Source organism: Balaenoptera acutorostrata, chromosome 10 (assembly GCF_949987535.1).
Source record: "Balaenoptera acutorostrata chromosome 10, mBalAcu1.1, whole genome shotgun sequence".
NCBI classification, from domain to species: domain Eukaryota; kingdom Metazoa; phylum Chordata; class Mammalia; order Artiodactyla; family Balaenopteridae; genus Balaenoptera; species Balaenoptera acutorostrata.
This window is the reverse complement of record NC_080073.1, coordinates 52,550,403-52,573,325: the sequence shown is the minus strand read 5'-3', so window position 1 is coordinate 52,573,325 and position 22,923 is coordinate 52,550,403. Positions and strand designations below refer to the sequence as shown.

The 22,923-nt window shown below is 41.4% G+C and overlaps 1 protein-coding gene across 3 annotated transcripts in view; it reads right to left on the bottom strand.

The window, feature by feature from the left end:
• Positions 1-22,923, bottom strand: part of GLB1 (galactosidase beta 1) — a 91,814-nt gene that overhangs the window by 25,394 nt on the left and 43,497 nt on the right. For all 3 annotated transcript variants that reach the window (XM_007191525.3, XM_007191524.3, XM_057554547.1), the window contains exons 11-14: positions 8,472-8,546; positions 6,025-6,114; positions 2,479-2,592; positions 738-869 (exon numbers count right to left, since the gene is read on the bottom strand). In XM_007191525.3, coding sequence (XP_007191587.2) covers positions 738-869; positions 2,479-2,592; positions 6,025-6,114; positions 8,472-8,546 — 411 coding nt within the window. The remainder of the gene's footprint in view (positions 1-737; positions 870-2,478; positions 2,593-6,024; positions 6,115-8,471; positions 8,547-22,923) is intronic.

Here is a 22,923-nt window from a genome sequence, read left to right as displayed (position 1 = left end):
GTCTTCTCCTAGAGTAGGTGATGCCATCATTCCCTCAGTGAAGACTTCCCTCCTCTAGCAGATGGTGAGCTACCCATGGGGTAGCCTATATCTCAACATCCTTGCACCCCCCCAAAGCACCTCACGGAGCATGTGCACAGAGTATGAGCTTCACAAATGTTTGCTGAATAATGCTCTCAAAATATACATTAGAAAAACGTATTTGGACTAGACACCTAGGCACAGACTAACCAACAGAAGTGAGAGGCAGTGCACCAAGGGAAAGGCTCTCTGCAATTCAAGAGTTTGTCCTGGTTCATCCACATCCAGAAAACAGAGCAAACCAAATGTTAAGCTGGCTTTGTTGGCAAGGGAGTGCCTTTTGCGAGCTCGGTGGGTTTTTTAAGCAAAGGAAAAGCACGGTGCAGTGGCTTTCTCCTCCTGTTTCTTACTGAAGGATGACTGAATTCAAACACAAAGGAAGGCTTCTGTTTGCAAAGCTCAACTTTCTCATCACCTGCAGAGGAAAACAGTTCTTCAAAATAACCCAACTTCTAGGTTGCAAAACAAATCAGGGTAGGTTCACTCATCAGATACGGAAAGGTGGGTGTGCTTTTAAAAATTACTTCTATGTGAACAGGGCTGGAGGGAAAGCGTGTATGTGGGAGAGTTTTAAAATGGATTTACAGAAACTTCCCTAGTGGCTTAGGCACAGGTCAACCTTTGAACCTCACTCCTTACAGGGAAGCTAGGCCTACCTTAAAATCGTTGATAGAACTGCCGTAGTTCACACGCCCCATGTTCTCCACCAGGAGGTCCAGGGCGGCTCCAGCTTTCCCTGTTATGTTCAGGGTGATCACAATATCTCGCTCAAGGACTCCGTGGGGGACCTGTTGGTTCAATGCCAAATGAGAATTAACTAGGGTGGGAGGGTCAGCAGAGAGGCAGCGCGCTCAGTTAATTCAGCACTCATTTTCCTGCCTGGAAGTGTCACCAGACTTGGGAGGAAATGCTCTGATGGCTCCTTTGCCCAAGTTACTGGCCAGATGCCCACGTTCCTGAAATCACTGCTTTCTACACAAGAAGGTCAGCTGACTCAGCTCCCAGCAAGGAAGGGGCAAGGCTCGTTTCCTTAGCTCTGGGATGTTTTGCTGTGCATCTATTTCTATTTTTATTTTTAAATTTTGTATTTATTATTATTTTTTATTTTTATCTTATTTTTCGGCCCCACTGCATGGCATGTGGGATCTTAGTTCCCTGACCAGGGGTCGAACCTGCGCCCCCTGCAGTGGAAGCTCGGAGTCCTAACCACTGGACCATCAGGAAAGTCCTTTATTTTTTAAATTTAATTTTTATTTTATATTGGGGTGTAGTTGATTTACAATATTGTGTTCGTTTTAGGTGTACAGCAAAGTGGTTCAGTTATACATACATACATATGCATTCTTTTTCATATTCTTTTCCCATATAGGTTATAACAGAGTGTTGAGTAGCCTGTGTATCTATTTTTAACAGAAAGGGGATAGAGGCAAAAATTCCAGGGGAAGATTCCTAATACAGGAACCTCTTCACGTTCTCACAGCAAAAAGGCAGTCACAAAAAGTAGCTTCTGAACAACATGGAGAGAGGAGACAAAATCAGACAAACGAGATAAAATCAGCGAGTTAGGTAGAGTAGTCTCACTTCAAAATACCTGATATGATGCATTAACCACAAAGATGAAATAATAGAATGAGGGGAAGCAACAGGTATTTTAGCAGCAACATATTCCTAGTTTTTTAAAATGCAAGATTTTTAAGAAAATGACCATAATTCACTAAGACAACCCCCAGATTGGAATTTTAGAAACAATTGCTGCCAGTATACACATAATGTCTTAGACACTTGCCGCCACTGAAATTAAAGCCGCTAATGACAACAGAATGGAAATATTTTCATTTAAAATTTTCTGAACAAATTTTCTTGGTTACGAAAAATCTCTTCATGTGTTTTTTCTCACATGTTCAGTGAGAGGAAGGGAAATCCTAAAATGTTATCTTTACTTTGCTACAAGACCAAAGTCTTTGTGTCCTTTAGCTCTAATTATCATGAACAATCCTACAGAATATAATTTCTCGTGTAATGAAGACCCAAAGTTAAATGAGTCATCTGGTGTGTACAAAACAGACTGTGCCCTCCAGGAGCAAAGAAGACATGCGTGACACACATGGTCAGTCAGAGGGGATGGCCCTGAACTGGGGCAACCAGGAAGCTTTCCGAGGAGGTGGGGCCTTAAGCACAGGCCTGCGGTTCGGATGGGTGAGGGGGTGTATCTCAGGTAGATAGAGCACAGGTGAGGCTACATCAGCAAGCAAGGGGCACAGCTAAGGGGCATCACGAGGAGGCGTAGAGCCTGAGGATGGAAAGGCGGCCACTGCCTTGACTGTCATGTTACCAAGTGCAACCCACAAACCCCCTCTCCCGTGGGGGCAGACACACAAGTATAGAGAGAATTCTTACCCCATCCACAGAGACGTAGGCCCGATCGTGGACGCCATTGAAGGGCGAAGAGAGGGGTGTCGGGTTGCTGCAGTCTTGAGGAAGTGTTGTTCGGTACAGCACAAACCCGAAGTACTGGTTAGAGAAGGATGCAAGAAAAAGACATCACTCTTGCCATTCATGTTAGGAGAACTTGGTCACCCTCGATCTGTGTGAAAGTGACATTTCTAAAACCAGAGGAATGAAATGCTTCCTCAGCCTCGGCAAAAATTCCAGCTGAGAGAAGAGAACCGGCTTCAATCTTCGGGTCATAGAATAAAGTTATCACAGCAGCGAACTGCAAGGAAGCCTGAAGAGTGTTTTGTCAAACGTCACCTCACCTCCCACAAGAGGGAACTGGACCCTGGAATGTTTTAAGTGATTTGCCCAGAATCACTCAGGGGGATCACATCATATATATCCCAAAGTTATTTCTGTTACCTCAAAAACCAGAACCAAAGACAACAACAACAAAAGGCAAATGGCGGGCTTCCCTGGTGCGCAGTGGTTGAGAGTCTGCCTGCTAATGCAGGGGACACGGGTTCGAGCCCTGGTCTGGGAGGATCCCACATGCCGCAGAGCAACTGGGCCGGTGAGCCACAACTACTGAGCCTGCGCATCTGGAGCCTGTGCTCTGCAGCGGGAGGGGCCGCGATAGTGAGAGGCCCGCACACCGTGATGAGGAGTGGCCCCCGCTTGCCGCAACTGGAGAAAGCCCTGGCACAGAAACGAAGACCCAACACAGCCAAAAATTAATTAATTAATTTAAAAAAATAATAAATCTCCGCCGAATAAAACATAACTCTCAATTAAAAAAAAAAAAAAAGGCAAACGGCAACAGAATGCTCGGTAAAACGTTCTCCAGATTCTTGGGCTAAATCCGCTCTAACATACAAAACAAGAGTCAATCAGAAACTGTTTAAAGTGGAGGCATGAGGGAAACCGATAGAGATGGGGGTGTAACCTGTCGCTAAGTCAGAAAGTACTTTGAGAGCTGGGATCCCTGGTCCCAAAGGAAGGCCCCAACCATCAGCCTCGGTTCGTGGCTTCCTGCTGTGGCCATTAGCTGGTGGAGGTGGATAAATCCTGAGTCATACAAGAGAGTCCAAATGGAAATCCAGCAGGGAACAGAGACAAAGTTCCCTACTCCTCGGGCCCCAAAAGCAAGAAAGTGCACCCCAGGCAAGTGGAGAGGTGACTTGCAGGAGTGGAAGGAAAACGCTAACACACGTTCCTGTGTTGCAGGAAAGTGCTGAACTCAAGAAATGCTATTGCTGTCGCCAGCCAAACCTTCAAGTGCAAGGATGCCTCCCTCCCAGACCCCAAATCTCCATCTCTCTCTTGTTTTTATCTTTTGAAAGTACCAAAGTGGTGTGTCCTAGTTCAGAGGCCGAGGAAAACTTAGCCAGGGGTTTCCAGGAGGGGAGCAGAAGCTGAGATGCTCCCTGCAAAGGCAAAGCTGAGGCCTCCAGGGATGGGGTGGGGGGCAGCTGCAGGGGTACCAGGGCTGCATCCCACTCCCTGCAGGTGTGCCCGCCAAGGGGTTTGCTGGAAATAAATCTTCTATGAGCTTGTCCCAGATCTGAAACAGCCAGGGCCCAGGAGCCCCACCCGATCCGAGAGCACTGCCTTGGCCAAAGAGGAGAGAGCAGAAGGGGTCTGAGGAAGAACAAGGGCTGCCGGTGTCCACACATGAACCTGGGATTCACTTCCCAGGTTCCTACTGCTCTGTGTCGTGTCTTGTCTGATGTGCTCAGACCCTACTAGGTGGAGAAGACAGGTAGATGAAGACGTGGACGTACAGTCAGTGTGTGTTAGAACCAGAGAAAGAACCTACCCAACGTTAATAAAAAAGTGTGGGGTGGGGAGCTTAATTATTCATTTTTATTTATCACAAAGCAGTGCTGTTGGAGTGAAATTGCAAGTATAACAATAGTAACTGGAGGCAAAATACGTTAAAGTGAGATCGGATGTGCTATTATTCCCTCTAGAAGGTGATCTCCCCGGGAAGTCAGAAAGGAGGGCCGAGATAACTTTCCATTTCAAAAAACGGGGCTGAGATCCTAAGTGATCAAACTGAACATTGAACCTAAGGCAAAAAGTGACCTCATGGGCATCCTGAAATGGTGCCCTGAGAAGAACACATCACCACTGTCATGTTTGTGCCAAAAATGTTTCACTGAATCTAACCAGTGAGGGGCCGTATACAAAACTGGGCTGAACTCTTCAGACATGTCCATGTCATGAGAGAGAGAGAGAAAAAGACTCAGGAACCGTTTCAGATGAAAGAAGACAATGTGTGATCATGAACTGGAAACTGGACTGAAAAAAGTTAAGCTATAAAGGACACTGTTGGAATGACCAGGGATACCTGACTGTGGAATGTGTATTAGATAATAGGATTGTATCAATGCTAAATTTCTTTCTTTTTTAAAAAACAAATTTATTTATTTATTTATATTTTAAATTTTGGCTGCGTTGGGTCTTTGTTGCTGCGTGGGCTTTCTCTAGTTGTGGTGAGCTGGGGCTACTCGCTGTTGCAGTGTGCGGACTTGTTGCGGTGGCTTCTCGTTGCGGAGCACAGGCTCTAGGCACACGGGCTCAGTAGCTGTGGCTCGCGGGTTTAGTTGCTCCGCGGCGTGTGGGATCTTCCCGGATCAGGGCTCGAACCCATATCCCCTGCATTGGCAGGCGGATTCTTAACCACTGTGCCACCAGGGAAGTCCCAATGCTAAATTTCTTAAGGGTGATCATTATTTATGGTCGTGTAGGATAATGTCCTTCTTAAAAATATATGCTGTAATATATAAAGGTGAAGTGTCATGATGTTGACAACTACCTCAAACGGCTGAAAAAAAAAGCAGTTGACTGCGTATACACACAGAGAAAGATAAAGCAAGTGAAGTAACTGTTAACACTTGGTGAATCTAGGTGAAAGCTTTATGGGTGTTTGTTGTACTATTCTGACAAGTTTTCCAAAATAAAAAGTTGGGGAAAACTTTTACAATAAAGATGGGGCTGTGGCCTGGAGATTAAACACACAGACACAGACACACACACACACACACACACACACACACACACACACGATGTACTCTGTTCTTGTTCTCTTCAAAAGCAGGAAAAAGAATCTCTAATAACCTAATCTATTAAGAACACAGTCCTTATACCTTTGAGCTAAGGACAAATAATTGTCTTTTTTGAGTAATAAAATAGTGGTTTTCCTCTGATAACTTATAAGAAAGATTAATTATGTCCTAAATATACTCAATTTATAGCTTGTACAGAATTATGCTGAAGCAGGTTGAGCTACTACCTATCTGATAATAAGAAATGGGGGGAAAACACAGGAAAGATCAGCTCACCATGTGGTACTTAGAACTAAAGAGAGTGTGGAGATCCATGGTTAATTTACGTGGGGTCTGATTTATCTACTTACCGTTTTGGTCTCTGTGTTCAGAACAGGCAGTGCAGAAAGCACATTTTTGCAAGTAGAAAAAAGGTGAAGCATTACCTTTGAAGGCCTACCTGTTTCACCTGGATAAATGTCAAGGGATAAACGCTTTTTATGGGTCCAGAGGGACACAGAAGGTTGAGAGCTTCCTCCACTGTCTTTAACTGAAAAGAAACAAAAGCAGCATTCACTCACTGTCACCCCTCCCTGGTAATCACAGTAGAGAATAACGTCATTGACCAAACTCCTAAATAAATTGAAATGGTTCAAATTCTACTTAGTGCTGTCCCCCAGTCACCTTCAATCAATTCCATCTATTCCTTAACTCTGGATGAAAATTAACAGATGATAAACTTAAAAATAGTTTCAACATACCTATTTGCAAACCCAACCTCCTGTATATGAAAGGCCCTTAAAATGCATGAAAACCAAAGCTCCGTAAAGCCTTCCCACCACTCCCAATGAAGTAGCTCCGACTGTGCCCTCCTCTGAATTTGTCTGCAGCATATTTCCACGCCTGTATCACTTTCCAGTTGTTTATACCACTGCTGTCCTTGCTGACCATCAGCTCCTTAAGGGCAGGGTCTGTACTGTGCTTACCTCCAATGCCAGCACAAGGTAGACACTCAATTAATACTTATGATTGTGTATTCTTGCAGCTCACGGTGTTTATTCTGATGCAATAACAACAATGATAATGGCTATAAGTGCCTCACCAAACTCCAGGGGAGACATCACTTTACCGCATACCTCACTGAATCCTCACAACACCGGGAAAGGCAGGCATTACTGTCCCTTTTCAGGAAAGAAGAAACGGGGCTCAGAGCAGCTCACTTGAATCAAGGCGCAGACAGGATTTGCAGTTAGGTTTGGCTCCAAACCCAGGGCTTTCCCTAATACGATACTGGTCAGGAATTTTATAAACACTTTTCATGGTTACCTCGCCAATAGGCAGCATGGAAGAAAACAGTCTTAAGTACAATCCATCAATTCAGCTGAGTGGGTGCTTTCCCACTTGGACAACTAAAGGAACTCAACTCATGGTGAAAGCTTTTATCCTATATAACTATGTTCTACTTAAACTTCATTTAGTTATATGCCGATTTGCTATCTTCAATTGTATATATTTAGTTTCTGGTCTCACAATTTTCCTTCCTGGTAAACAAAATGCGCTCTGGTACTAAGGTAGCTATGTTGTAGCAATGTTGTTGTTTGAAATATTAGCAGTTATTTTCTGTTGCATAAAAATAAAATTTTCACAGCTCTATAAAGACATAAACCGGGACTTCCCTGGTGGCACAGTGGTTAAGAATCTGCCTGCCAATGCAGGGGACACAGCTTTGATCCCTGGTCCAGGAAGATCCCACATGCTGTGGAGCAACTAAGCCCGTGCGCCACAACTACTGAAGCCCATGCACCCTAGAGCCCGTGCTCCACAACAAGAGAAGCCACCGCAATGAGAAGGCCATGCTCCACCACGAAGAGTAGCCCCTGCTCGCCACAACTAGAGAAAGCTCACGCGCATCAATGAAGACCCAACACAACTAAAAATAAAAAATTTTTTTAAAAAGACACAAACCAACCCTTTCCTTAAGTAGCAGTAGCAATGAACAAGCAGAAGGTACTCCCTTTACAAGTGTGATTAAAGTTTGGTTAATCTAAAGCAAGATTCCTATCAGGCAGAGAGACCACATTCTTTGTAGATCATAACACACGTATCCGACACTAGGTGGAAAATGTTACAAGAGCTCAACCAACCAATAATGTATCAAAGGGCTTCACGAATGGAAAAATTATACAATCATGTTTGGTATTTTGCTTAAAGATAAAAACTTATGATGCTATATTAGAATTATCAAGATTCTTAAGAAATATGTAACTTTTTTTTCCTTGTGAGTTAACCCATGTAGGAGTTAGGGATTATTAGAGGGGAAAACCTGAAGACACAGATGGTTAAAACAAATTGATTTGGGCTTACGTCACTCCTATCAAATGAAACCTCGCTTCTTTGTCTCTTTCCCTAGAATAAAATGGTCTTCACTCATATTTATGATTCATTTCTAGCTTTCCCCCCTGATGTCCCAATTACCATATAAGCCACAAGCCACGAGGACATAATTTTGAGATGGAGGGGAGTGTATAATTGAGGGTTAATGCCTGTGGCTTTTGAGAACCCCCTGTGAGAAAGGTGAATTATAGAAAAGAACATCACCAGCCATAACAATAAGGCTGCACGTTATTCCCACAAGGGCTCCTAGTGCTGCTTTTGACGTGGATAATGGAACCAAAATGATGTAAGAATGCCCGCTCGTGCCCCATGTGCTCACCCTGTCAACATGCACACAGAGTCTCTCACCTCCCGTGTCCCCGTTTTCCCAGACACATCATCCACCCCATCAGTCTCACAGAAAACAAGTTCACAGAAAAATAACGAACCGATTCCCCAGCATAACACTTTCACTCACGACTGCTGAACTCCACTTCCTCACTCTCAGTGTTTCTGTCATTTTTTTTTCCTTACCTTTTTCAGACCAACTTTTCCATATGCAAACTTCGGTGTGGATGGAGGGATAGGGCCTTCCGGTACTTTTTCAAACTATAAACCATAGTGGAAAAAGACAGAAAGGAAAAACAGCCGTTAAACTCTCAGAAACATATCTATACAATTCATGTTTCAAAAGGAGGGTCAAAGAGTCAAACAACAGTGCCAGTGATTTTTGGAAAGGCAAAGGAACCAAAAACTCTCCCCAAAACAGAATCTAAGTGTATATCTTTGTATGTCTGTTCTTTAAGCTCCAGGAACCATTCAAATAATTATAGAACAAAAGACTTCAAACCGAAAGCAAAAACAAGTAGAGAGAATGAAGGTGACAACAGAAGACTGAAGTGGAGGAGAAAAGGAAAAAGGTACATGGTAAAACAGACTCTGAAGGGAGGGAGTTTATATTATCAGTTTATATTGAGTTTTCATTGATTATCATACAGCAAAATTCTAATCTTCTGTCCAACTAATTAATATGTCAGAAAAGAAGTAGACAAATATGCCAAAATATTATACTTCTGAACCTTTATTTCTCCATAGTAATTTGTACTTTAATCATAGTTTTCAGAGCAGTCATAAATACTGCTTCTTATCCTACCTGTTTAGATGGACAAATTCAACATGGGAAGCTGCTCTTTTCCCAGTGTAATCCAATAGATTCAATGGTGACCAACTTTTCTTTTCCCAAGATCTCTAATGTTTTCATTCATTTATCTAAAAAGCTCTTAGAAAGTACTCTGGGGAATTCCCTGGCCAGAGTTTAGGACTCCACGCTTTTACTGCCAGGGCCCGGGTTCCGTCCCTGGTCGGGGAACTAAGATCCCACAAGCCGTGGCAAAAAAAAGGAAAGTACTTTGTGTCAGGTCTTATGCTTGGTACTAAGGATAATAACAGCCCCTAGTCCAGAGTGAGAATGTATAAACAAGTTATATTAGCAAACTAGGAGAAGTTGTGTCTTCAAGATTTCCACAGTATAATGTGGTGACAGAAAACAAAGTGTGACTAAACCTTCAGAGAGACGAATCAAAGACAAACCCCAGAGAAGGTAATGAGATGTGTCCTCATTTTCAGATGGATAAGGGCAGAGGGACCAGTTTGTGCAGAAGTCAGGAGCTGTAAACTGCACCTCCTGTAAAATTCTAGAATTTTATGTACCTTCATTTTAAGGCTAGAGACTCATACAAGAAAGTGAGAATTGAATAGCACAGGGAACTATATTCAATATCTTGTAATAACCTATAATGGAAAAGAATCTGAAAAAGAATGAAAAAGTACTAAATCACTTTGCTGTACACCCCGAACCTGACACAACATTGTAAATTAACCACACTTCAATATTTTTAAAGTGGTACAAAAAAAAAAGGGGGAGAATTGAGAGATGAGGCTTGATGAAAACAGGGGCAGAGTCATGGAAGGCATCCTGACCAGATCAGCATTTCAGAGAAACCACTCTGGAAGACAGACTAGAAAAGCCAGGTCCGTAGGAAATGAATAGACTAATGCCACAAGAGTACACGTGACGCTTTAAAAGACTATCTATTTGGATTAGCAGATGCAAACTATTATATATAGGATGGATAAACAACAAGGTCCTACTGTATAGCACAGGGAACTATATTCAATATCTTGTGATAAACCATAATGGAAAAGAATACGAAAAAGAATATATATATATATATGTATAACTGAGTCACTTCTGCTGTAGCAGAAATTAACACAACGTTGTAAATCAACTATACTTCAATAATTTTTTTTAAAAAAGACTAACATTCATTAAGTAATATTCACATCGAAATCCTTAATAATCAGACATAAACACTGTGTCCACCAGCAACATGGATCATCAAGAGACAGCTGTGTCTACCCACTGAGCTAATGTCATTCCAGCCATAAACCAAGATGGACAATCAATCAGCCAGTGTAGACTGGTCCTGGGTCAAGTTTCAAACTTCATTAAGCTTCTGAAGTACTGAAAATCACGATGGCCATCCTCTCATGTCCAGTCCCCGCCCAGCCTCACTACCACCCTCATGGAATTCCGAGATCCCCTCCAGTCATCAAGGTCCTCAACTACAACTTAATTTCTGCAGAGTGACCCATCTTCAGAAAGTCAGCTGGACTCATGTTTGATGGAATCCCTATGAAGAACTGGAACAAAACTCTTTAAAAAAATCGGTCTGAAATTCATTCAAAAGCATACAAAAATAAACTCACCACTGCCCCTCTCAGGAATTGCTACCAAGGAGGAGGGCGCTACCCTATAGTATTACGCTTCATCCTCGAGGTCAAGGTGTTAACCATGTCTGGTTGAGTTTTACCCACACCAAAGAGAATACATTTAAAAATGCAAATGTCATGAGCTTTGTCACGCCGTGAATAGTCCTGTGCAAAGGGCTGCCTGGAGTCTTCACCGCTGAGCACAAGCTTGTGCAGCCTGCTGGGAAATTCCCATCTCTGGGAGTCCATGTAATTGAAAGAGACTGTCCATCTCCACCCTGCTTACTCTTGAGATGAACTAAAGAAGAGACCCATTCGACTTTTTAAGCCTTTGGTGAAGGAAAGAGGCAGGAAGAGCTATATGGGGGTGTTTATGATCCCATTTCTTTTCCTCGACGCAGACAAATACTTTGAATACCATCTAACAAACCATCGAAGTGAACATCTACAAAGGCTCATAAGAAAGAGCTCACTTTTAAAGTCGTTCATTTCTCTCTTCCAAACCTGAAATATCAAAAAAGAGAAGTGGGGAAAGATGACCACATCTTAAGCTGCAATCTATCATAAGCTACTGGATTACATTACTTTCTGAAGACTCTGTCTCCTTCATGGGTTCATTTTACTGTGGCCACTGGTTAAATGCTTGGGATCCTCTGGGTTTGTCTTTTGCTTGGCCCGCTGCCCTTCTCACTCAGCTTCTGCGTGCAATCTCAACCTCTCCTGGACTTCAGCCTCCACCTCCACAATGACTGCAGAATCCGTGCCTAACGGATTCTTCCTGGAGCTTCTCACTCTTAAGTGAGATGCTTGCCAGACAGACACCTCCAACTGGATGTCCTCAGACGCATCCTGAGCTCAACTTGCTTCTCCCTCCCCCTTCCCACCTGCGCCTTCTCTGCAACCCTCTATGTTAGCTGCTGACCCCAATACCCATCTAGTTATCCAACCAAGGTTGTAACCTGGACAAATCAATGACTCCTCATTCTTCCTCACACCGGCATTCAGCCAGTTGCCAAATTCCACCAGTTTTACCTCCTGAATATTTTTCAAATCAACTGCTTCCTCTCCACTCCCCATTGGCCCTGCCATCATCTAATTCCTAGGTTACTGCAGCAGCTGCTGAACTCATCTTCTGCAGCCAGAAGTGCCCCAAGGGAGGGTCCTAGCAGTGCGTTCTCATGGTCATAGGTTTTTGTAAAATTTGCAGAAGTAATGCAGTTTAACCACAAAAGGCTAAGACCCTCGCCTCTATCTGCTCCAGCTTTCCTGTGTTAAACATCCTCTTGGGTCAGGAGGCTTTAGAGTGGCTACAGGCATCTTTGAGATTCAACCAAAGGAGAGCTGAGGTGGGGATTTATTTAATTTGGGTGTAGAATATATTTACAAGGTTCACTGTCACTCCTATGAGTAGGTAAATTATTGCTAACAGATTATGCTGACTCGCAATATGATTGTGCTCTAAGGCATCCAGCTCCAGAAATATGTGGGTTGTGGAGGGGAAACAGGGTTTAAAATGTTATGGGGCCAGATCATCAAAAAATATACAAACAATAAATGCTGGAAAGAGCGTGGAGAAAAGGGAACCCTCTTGCACTGTTGGTGGGAATGTAAATTGATACAGCCACTATGGAGAACAGTATGGAGGTTCCTTAAAAAACTAAAAATAGAACTACCATACAACCTAGCAATCCAACTACTGGGCATATACCCTGAGAAAACCATAATTCAAAAAGAGTCATGTACCACAATGTTCACTACAGCTCTATTTACAATAGCCAGGACATGGAAGCAACCTAAGTGTCCATCAACAGATGAATGGATAAAGAAGATGTGGCACATATATACAATGGAATATTACTCAGCCATAAAAAGAAACGAAGTTGAGTTATTTGTAGTGAGGTGGATGGACCTAGAGTCTGTCATACAGAGTGAAGTAAGTCAGAAAGAGAAAAACAAATACCGTATGCTAACACATTTATATGGAATCTAAAAAACAAACAAACAAAAATGGTCATGAAGAACCTAGGCAAGACGGGAATAAAGACGCAGACCTACTAGAGAATGGACTTGAGGATATGGGGAGGGGGAAGGGTGAGCTGGGACAAAGTGAGAGAGTGGCATGGACATATATACACTACCAAATGTAAAATAGATAGCTAGTGGGAAGCAGCCGCATAGCACAGGGAGATCAGCTCGGTGCTTTGTGACCACCTAGAGGGGTGGGATAGGGAGGGTGGGAGGGAGGGAGATGCAAGAGGGAAGAGATATGGGGATATATGTATATGTATAACTGATTCACTTTGTTATAAAGCAGAAACTAACACACCATTGTAAAGCAGTTATACTCCAATAAAGATGTTAAAAAAAAAAAATGTTATGGGGCCAGGACCTGTCTACAGAAATTTCTTCCAAATATTACAGCTCATGCATGAAAGAATTTGAGAGAGATTTCCTCAGTTTAGATAACAATCCTAAATATTCATATAATGCTATCAGCAACAAAATGTGAAGCTTTCCTGTTTTTCTGAACTATCAATACTAAAAAACAAATTTCAATCAGTCACACTTGAGAAAGATTGCCAGTCTCTCTAGAGAAGAAGATTACAAACATTGTTGTCATCCGAAGAGACAATAAAACAGCATGCAGCCAAAAGAATATAAGGAAAGAAGGATGGCAGAGGTGTTTCAGTTAATAAAGCCAAAATATGTTTTTAAGTTTTGTGATGTTTGCAATTATTTTAATTTAAAAATTTTAAAATTTGTAATGATTTTTAAACAATTTTTATTGGGGTATAGTTGATTAATATTGTGTTAATTTCAGGTGTACAGCAAAGTGAATCAGTTATACATATACATATATCCACTCTTTTTTCTTTTCTTTTTTTTTAAACTTTGCGTTTATTTATTTATTTATGGCTGTGTTGGGTCTTCGTTTCTGTGCGAGGGCTTTCTCTAGTTGCGGCAAGCGGGGGCCACTCTTCATCGCAGTGCGCGGGCCTCTCATTATCGCGGCCTCTCTTGTTGCGGAGCACAGGCTCCAGACGCGCAGGCTCAGTAGTTGTGGCTCACGGGCCCAGTTGCTCCGCGGCATGTGGGATCCTCCCAGACCAGGGCCCGAACCCATGTCCCCTGCATTGGCAGGCAGACTCCCAACCACTGCGCCACCAGGGAAGCCCTCTTTTTTCTTTTTAGACTCTTTTCCCATATAGGCCATTACGGAGTATTGAGTAGAGTTCCCTGTGCCATACAGCAGGTCCTTATTAGTTATCTATTTTATATACAGTAGTGGGTATATGTCAATCCCAATCTCCCAATTTATCCCTCCCCCCACTTATCCCCTGGTAACGGTAAGTTGGTAATGATTTTTTTTTTACTCATTTAAATATACATTCGCTTTTGGTGCCTCACTCAGTACCCTTTCTGAAATGCCTAGCTGACTATGTCACATGGTGTATTCAGCAGCATTAATGTTCCTGGTGAAGGAGGAGATAGCATCACCTGTACCTTAAGGAGAAAGCATGGCAGTGTTGGTTCCCACTAGATGGGGAGGAGAGACCAGGGTGTAAATAGAGAAGTGCAGATAATTAAAGGTCCAGTTGAGGTTGGAAGTACAAATCCCTGTTCCAGCCAGTGCACACTGAAGTTCACAGTTCTCCTGCCTGGTTTCAGGGCCAGAGTGTGACAGCAGAATGGTCCAGGCCGGTGGATTGTGGAGCAGGGGCCCTTGCACAGCAGCAGAGAGGGCTACGGAGGGTGATGGTGAAAGACTCTAACAGCCATCAATCCTAAGAGCCAGGGAAGGTCAAGAAAATGTGAGGGGTTACAGGAGTGGGGCAGGGGGCAGAAAGAAGTAGCTAAATATATGGGAGAATAAAAACGTGAGGTTATGATGAGGCCAAAGATTAGATGATATTTTGTGCAAGAAAAGCACATGTAAATATCTGCTTTTAAATTTGACTTGGATTTTTCTTCTATGTTAAGCATAGAAAAGCTCATTATTTCAGAAAGAAAATGATTCTAAAAATAAACCTGCCAGCAACACTACTGAGAGGTATATACCCAAAGGAATCGAAAGCAGGGACTTGAACAGATACTTGTGCCCCCATGTTCAATGCAGTATCATTCAAAATAGCCAAAAGATGGAAACAACCCAAGTGTCCATCAAGAGATGAATGAGGTGAATAGATAAACAAACTGTGGTATACAAGTCGTCCCTCTGTATCTGCAGACTATTGATTTCAGGACCCCCACAGATACCAACATTCCAGGATGCTCAAGGGACTTGAGTACATCTGCATATGTTCCATGCACATTCTCTCATATATTTCACATCAGCCCTACATTACTTATAATACCTAATACAGTGTAAATGCTATGTAAATAGTTGTAAATACAATGTAAATGTTATGTAAAAAACTGCCTGCGTGCAACAGACTCAAGTTTGGCTTTTTTGAAACTTTCTGTAATTTTGTTTTTTTTTTTTTATATTTTCAATCTGTAGTTGGTTGAGTCTGCAGATGTGGGACCCACAGACATGGAGGGCTGCCTGTATATATACAATGAAGTATTATTCACCCATGAAAAGAAATGAACTTCTGATACATGCTATAACATGAACCTTGAAAACATTATGCTAAGTGAAATAAGTCAGACACAAAAGGAAAATACTGTATGGTTCCACTTTTGTGAAACATCTACAATATGCAAATTCACAGAGGCAGAAAGTAGACTAGCGCTTACCGGTGGCTGAAAGGAAGGGGAAATGGGGAGTTATTGCATAATAGTTAGTGTTTCTGTCTGGGTGGATGAAAAGATTTTGTAAATAGATAATGGTGATGGTTACACAACATTATGAATGTAATTAATGCCACTGAATTGTACACTTAAAAATGGTTAAAATGGCAAATTTTATGTTATATATATTTTATCACAATTTTAAAAAATTAACATACAAACCCCACTGAATTGTGTACTTTAAATGGATGAAGTCTATGGTATGTGACTTATATCTAAATAAATCTGTTTAAAAATAAACAAACCTGAAGTGGTTTGTGAGATGAGGCAACAGACTGTAAAAGAAATAAGTCCACAGGCACTACAATAAAATCAAAGAAATCAGTAATTTAAAAAGGGAAGTACAATGGAATATTCATGTACAATTTAAAGAGACCAAAAAATTAAATATAGTGTATGTGGATGCATGCATTTGTGGTAAAAAATCACAAAAATGTGTGTGAAGGATAAATACTATTCCTCCTCCTCCCTCTGAGGAGGGAGGAGAAGAAACAGGAAATAAACCCAGCTTTATCTGTGATGTATTATTTTCTTAAAAAATCAGAAGCAAAGATTTCATAATAACCTGTGTTAAATCTAGGTACCAGGTACATGGATGTGTGTGACATTATTTTATACATTTAACATTTTTTAAGTAGGTTATATTTTGAAGACAAATATATATCATAATATTTCTCATAAAGAAATAAAAGACTCCTTTGATAATGATATTAGTATTAGAAACATAGAATATTTGGGAATAAACATATTAAGAAATGGACAGGGACTATTTTAAGAAAACTTTAAAACAAGAAGCACATCAGAGAAGACTTGAACAGGTAGAAAGGCATTTTCTTAGCTAAGACTCAATATTGTAAATATCACCCCTAATTTGATGTATAAACTTAAAACATCAACAGGTATCTCGAGTTTTTGTTTTGTTTTGAAGTTGATAGAATAATACGAAAGTTTACATAGAAAAGTAAACTTGCAGGAATAGCCGGGGAAATACTGAAAGACTAAAGATGGAAGACTAATCCTACCACATAATAAAATATTGTAAAGGTAACAATTAAAACAGTTTGGTATTGGTAAAAGAGAAAAAAAAATCAATAACATAAAAGAAAGTGTTCAAAAATAGACCCAAATACTTATGGAAATTAAGTAGGTGACAAAATGGGCACATCAAACCAGTGGCAAAATAATGGATAAGTCAATAAAAAGGGCTGGGATAACTGTCTAGTCATTTAAGAGATGAATAAAGCTAAGTCTCTACCTCACTCCTAATAACAGCAACAACAACAAAAATTCCATGCACATCAGCACTTAAATGTAAAATATGAAATCATAACAATTTTAAACACGCTAAGAGAATTTATTTATACTACTACAGTGGGGAAGCAGCCATAAAGGAGGGAAGTAACATATTTGACTACATAAAAACGCAGGATTATTTTTTACAGGAAAAAAAAGAACCCTCCCCAAACTGTGAAAAATGAAAAATGCCACAATAACAAAACTCTTGCAAATTATAAAAAGAACAAATAGCCCAACAGAAAAACTATGAAAAAACCTGAACAAATAGTTCATAGAAAAAGTAACATAAATGGACAATTTATACATGAAAGGGTGTACAACTCTAAGTACTCATTACTAAAGAAATGTAGTGCTGGGCTTCCCTAGTGGCGCAGTGGTTGAGAGTCTGCCTGCTAATGCAGGGGACACGGGTTCGAGCCCTGGTCTGGGAAGATCCCACATGCCACGGAGTGACTGGGCCCGTGAGCCACAGCTGCTGAGCCTGTGCGTCTGGAGCCTGTGCCCCGCAACGGGAGGGGCCGCGATAGTGAAAGGCCCGCGCACCGCGATGAAGAGTGGCTCCCGCTTGCCACAACTAGAGAAAGCCCTCACATGAAACGAAGACCCAACACAGCCAAAAAGAAATAAAATAAATGAATAAATAAAGTAGCTATTAATTAAAAAAAAAAAAGAAAAAAAAAGAAATGTAGTGCTTACTTTTAAAACTATCCTTTTACATATCAAATGGCAAGGTCAAAAAGTCTGATAATGCACAGTATTGGTAAAAGTGTGGGGAAATAAGACTCAACTGATACAATTTCATTGAAGGGCCGTTTGCAATATATTTCAAGAAAATTTCGGGGACTTCCTTGGTGGTCCAGTGGCTAAGTCTCCACGCTCCCAATGCAGGGGGCCCAGGTTCCATCCCTGGTCAGGGAACCAGATCCCGCATGCTGCAACTAAAAATCCCACATGCTGCAACTAAGACCTGGCACAGCCAAATAAATAAATAAATATTAAAAAAAAAAAAAAAGAAAAAGAAAAAAGAAAATTTCCTGTAGCTCTCCTTGAACTGTACATGAGATGTCATTTAAAAGTTGAGGGCTTCCCTGGTTGTGTAGTGGTTAAGAATCTGCCTGCCAATGCAGGGGACACGGGTTCGAGTCCTGGTCTGGGAAGATCCCACATGCCGCGGAGCAACTAAGCCTGTGAGCCACAACTACTGAGCCTGCGCGTCTGGAGCCTGTGCTCCGCAATGGGAGAAGCCGCGACAGTGAGAGGCCCGCGCACCGCGATGAAGAGTGGCCCCCGCTTGCCACAACTGGAGAAAGCCCTCGCACAGAAACGAAGACCCAACACAGCCAAAAATAAATAAATAAATAAATAAATTAAAAAAAAAAAAGAGTTTAAAAAAAAAAAGTTGAAAATAATCTAAATGCCCATCAATTAGAAATGGATTACGTAAATGGCAGTAAATCTAAATAGCACAATAGCATGTAGCCATTACAGAGAATGAGATCATTTAGGTTAAGATGGTACACTAAACATAACATCTAATTTCATTCTTTCCCAAAAGAATGCCAGTAAACATCTCAGTAAACAGATTTTTGTTTAAGACATAAATACACAGAACTGAAGAACAGAAGAGGAAACAACAGCAACAAAATTCTGGAAGCTGGAAAATGGACAAATGAATGGCAAATCAGTAGTAAGAAAGGCAAATCCTAATCCAGAATGGGAGAAAACTAAGAACCAATTCAATCTGACTGCAAAATTACCAAAAGGCTCAAAATTGGAAGCACCAGATCCTTCTGGAACTGGGAGGTACAGGTGCTAAAATAAGGAGGATTGGGTGAAAGCTATTTGTAAAGCAGCATGATCCTCAGATTTCTTTCCCTTCTCCAAGCCAAAGGTTCTCAAACTCTAGAGCATGTCAGAATCACCCAGGGGTCTGTAAAATCTTGGATTGCTGACCCTATCCACAGAGTTTCTGATTCAGTAGAATTTGCATTTCCATCAAGTACTTAGGTGGTTCTGATGCTCTGGTATTTGAGAAACACTGCTCTATGCAATGCCCCCTCCCACCTGGGACTAGAGATTTATTCTCCAGAGAGGGGAAAACATGGTCTTTGTTTTCATGGTTAACCTGCAGCATCGAGGACATTTTGAAAGGGGAGAATGTGATCATGCACATAGTAAAAAGTAACTACCCCCCCCCCGCCCCCCCCGCAACCCTGCCCGAGGGTGCAGAATGCTGGCAACCAGCCCGTTACTCCAGGCAGGACATTCGAAGACATCTTTCTTGGAAATCTTAGCCATAGAGGAAACATCTAAAAACACTGATACCTTGTAATTTTATACAATTAAACAAAATTAGGTCAGAAAGGAAAAAAAGCAACGTCTAAAAATAAAAAACCAGTAAAGGAAATAAATGAACCTGTTTATTTGATTAGTGGCATAACCAAAGGCTGCCTGTGATTACAATGAACATTGCCCGTCATAAATACGGCCCTGAGTGTAGGGGGATGTGGCGGTTTTAACGACATGCCCACAGATTCTCTGATACTCTTCGCCTCCATAAGTGGAACTTAATTCCCCTGAATATGGCCTGAACTTAGTAACTGGCTTCTAGTGGAAAGAATATGGAAAAAGGGATGGGATGTCATTCTGTGTTTGGGTAATAAAAAGACTGCAGCTTTCATCTGGAGGTGCCCACTCTCTCACAGATCATTCACTGTGGGGGAAGCCACATCGTGGGCAGCCTCATGGAGAGTCCCACGTGGCAAAGAACTTTAGTGACCTGCACACAGCCATGTGAGATGGACCCTTCAAAGGGGAACCCTACTACACTGTTGGTGGGAATGTAGGTTGTTGCAGCCACTATGGAGAAGAATAAGGAGGTTCCTCAAAAAACTGAAAATAGAGTTGCCATATGATCCTGCAATCCCACTCCTGGGCATATATCCAGAGAAAACCATAATTCAAAAAGATACATGCACCCCTATGTTCATAGCAACACTATTCACAATAGCCAAGACATGGAAGCAACCAAAATGTCTATTGACAGATGAATGGGTAAAGAAGATGTGGTACATATAGACAATGGAATACTACTCAGCCATAAAAAAAAGAAATTATGCCATTGGCAGCAACATGGATGGACCTAGAGATGATCATACTAAGTGAAGTAAGTCAGACAAAGACAAATACCATATGATATCATTTATATGTGGAATCTAAAATATGACACAAATGAACTTATTCATGGAACAGGAACAGACTCACAGACATAGAAAACAAACTTAAGGTTACCAAAGGGAAAAGGGGTGGGGGAAGGATAATTTAGCAGATACAAACTACTATATAAAAAATAGATAAACAACAAGGTCCTACTGTATAGCACAGGGAACTATATTCAATATCTTGTTATAAAGCATAATGGAAAAGAATATATATATACATGTATAACTGAATCACTTTGCTGTACAGCAGAAACTAATACAACATTATAAATCAACTATACTTCAATTAAAAAAAAAAAAGAGGAAAGTAAAGAAAGAAATGGACCCTTCAGGGACTTCCCTGGTGGCACAGTGGGTAAGACTCCATGCTCCCAATCCAGGGGGCCTGGTCAGGGAACTAGATCCCACATGCATGCCGCAACTAGGGAGCCCACCTGCCGCAACTAAGGAGCCCATGTGCTGCAACTAAGGAGCCAGGGGGCCGCAAATAAGGAGTCCACCAGCTGCAACTAAGACCCGGTGCAACCAAATAAATAAATAAATATTAAAAAAAAAAAGAAAGAGGGCTTCCCTGGTGGCGCAGTGGTTGAGAATCTGCCTGCTAATGCAGGAGACACGGGTTCGAGCCCTGGTCTGGGAAGATCCCACATGCCGCGGAGCAGCTGGGCCCGTGAGCCACAGCTGCTGAGCCTGCGCGTCTGGAGCCTGTGCCCCGCAACGGGAGGGGCCGCGATAGTGAAAGGCCCGCGCACCGCGATGAAGAGCGGTCCCCGCACCGCGATGAAGAGTGGCCCCCACTTGCCGCAACTGGAGAAAGCCCTCACACGAACCGAAGACCCAGCACAGCCAAAAATAAATAAATGAATAAATAAATAAATAAATAAATAAAATTTAAAAAAAAAAAAAAAAAAAAGAAAGAAAGAAATGAACCCTTCAGCCCCACGTAAGTCTTCAGAGTCTGCTGCTTCACCAACAGCTTTCAGTGCAACCTCAGGAGAATTCACGAGCTACAACATCCAGCTAAGCCACCCCTAGATTCTTTACCCTCAGAAGCTGTGTGAGGTCATAACATTTGTTTTTGTTTTTGTTTTTTAAAATTTATTTGTTCATTAAATTTTTATTTTTGGCTGCGTTGAGTCTTTGTTGCTGCCGCGGGCTTTCTCTAGTTGCGGCGAGCGGGGGCTACTCTTCATTGCAGTGCGCAGGCTTCTCATTGCGGTGGCTTCTCTTGCTGTGGAGCACGGGCTCTAGGCGCACAGGCTTCAGTAGTTGTGGCACATGGGCTCAGTAGTTGTGGCTCGCGGGCTCTAGAGCGCAGGCTCAGTAGTTGTGGCGCACGGTCTTAGTTGCTCCACGGCATGTGGGATCTTCCCAGACCAGGGCTTGAACCCGTGTCCCCTACACTGGCAGGCGGATTCTTAACCACTGCACCACCAGGGAAGTCCCACATTTGTTGTTTTAAGCTACTGAGTTGTAGGTAATTTGTTGCACAGCAATAAATAGGGGAGAAAACAAATCTCCCTTGAAGATTCACATCTACAACTAGCCCACAACTAAAATACACGACATTCAGAGCATATAAGTCAGGAAGGATGTAACTGGAGTTAATGTGAGATACAGTTCTGGTTGTAGGAAGGAAGTAAAGATATGGATTAATTTTAAATTATTATAAGTAAAAACTGAATGTTAAAGTTTTTTGAAAGCCAGACATAAAGGAGTGCATACTGTATGAACCCATCCATATAAAGTCAAAAACAAGCACAGCTAACCTATGGTGATAGAGGTCAGTGGGAGGTCAATGACCAGAAGGAGCATGAGGGGAGCTTCTGGGGGGCTGTGTGTTGGTTCCAGGGGTTCACGTTGTTCTTTACTGAGTTGTATTTTTGGGGGGTACATATTTCACACTTCAACAGGTAACCACTAAAAGAATAAAAATATAGTGAATAACATCCAAACTAGGGTGGGAGGGAGATGAAATAAGGAAACAAAAATAAACAGTTCAAAAGAAAGTAATAAGGGAAGACAAAACACAAAAGCTGGACAAATAGATTATTATAAGATGGTTGAAATGAATTGATGTGTATCAAGAATTATAATGAACGACAATGAACAAGTGCACCAGTTAAAAGACAAAAATGTTCCAACTAGATTTTTAAAAAATCCAGGTATATCCTGTTTACAAGGGACATGTTTTTATTTTTATTTTTTTTAATTGAAGTATCGTTGATTTACAATGTTGTGTTAAGTTCTGCTGTACAGCAAAGTGATTCAGTTATACATATACATTCTTTTTTATATTCATTTCCATTATGGATTATCACAGGATATTGAATATAGTTCCCCGTGCTATACAGCAGGACCTTATTGTTTACCCATTCTGTATATAATAGTTTGCATCTGCTAATCTCAAACTCCCAATCTATCCCTCCCTCCCCCTTGGCAACCATAAGTCTGTTCTCTACGTCCGTTGAGTCTGCTTCTGTTTTGGGACACGTGTTTTTTTAAAAAGGATATAAAAAGGTTGAAATTAAAGCATTGTGAAAGATATACCAGATAAATACTAACCAAAAGAATGCAGGTAGTATTAGTATCAGACAAAAAAGACTTTAAGGCAAAAAGCATTATCAGAGATAGACGACTTCCATATAATGATACTAAAAGATTTAATTCTCAATCTACATACTAATAACATGGCCTCAAAAACTGACAGAACTACAAGAAGAAATACATAAACACAACTCTCTCAATAACTAATAGAATAAACTGACCAAAAAATTTAGGAAGGATATCAAAGATTTCAGCAGCACCATTAATAAGCTTAATCTAATGAACACGTATACAGATTATAGCCAACAATTATAAAACACGAAGTCTTTTCGAGAATACACAGAATATTTGTTCAT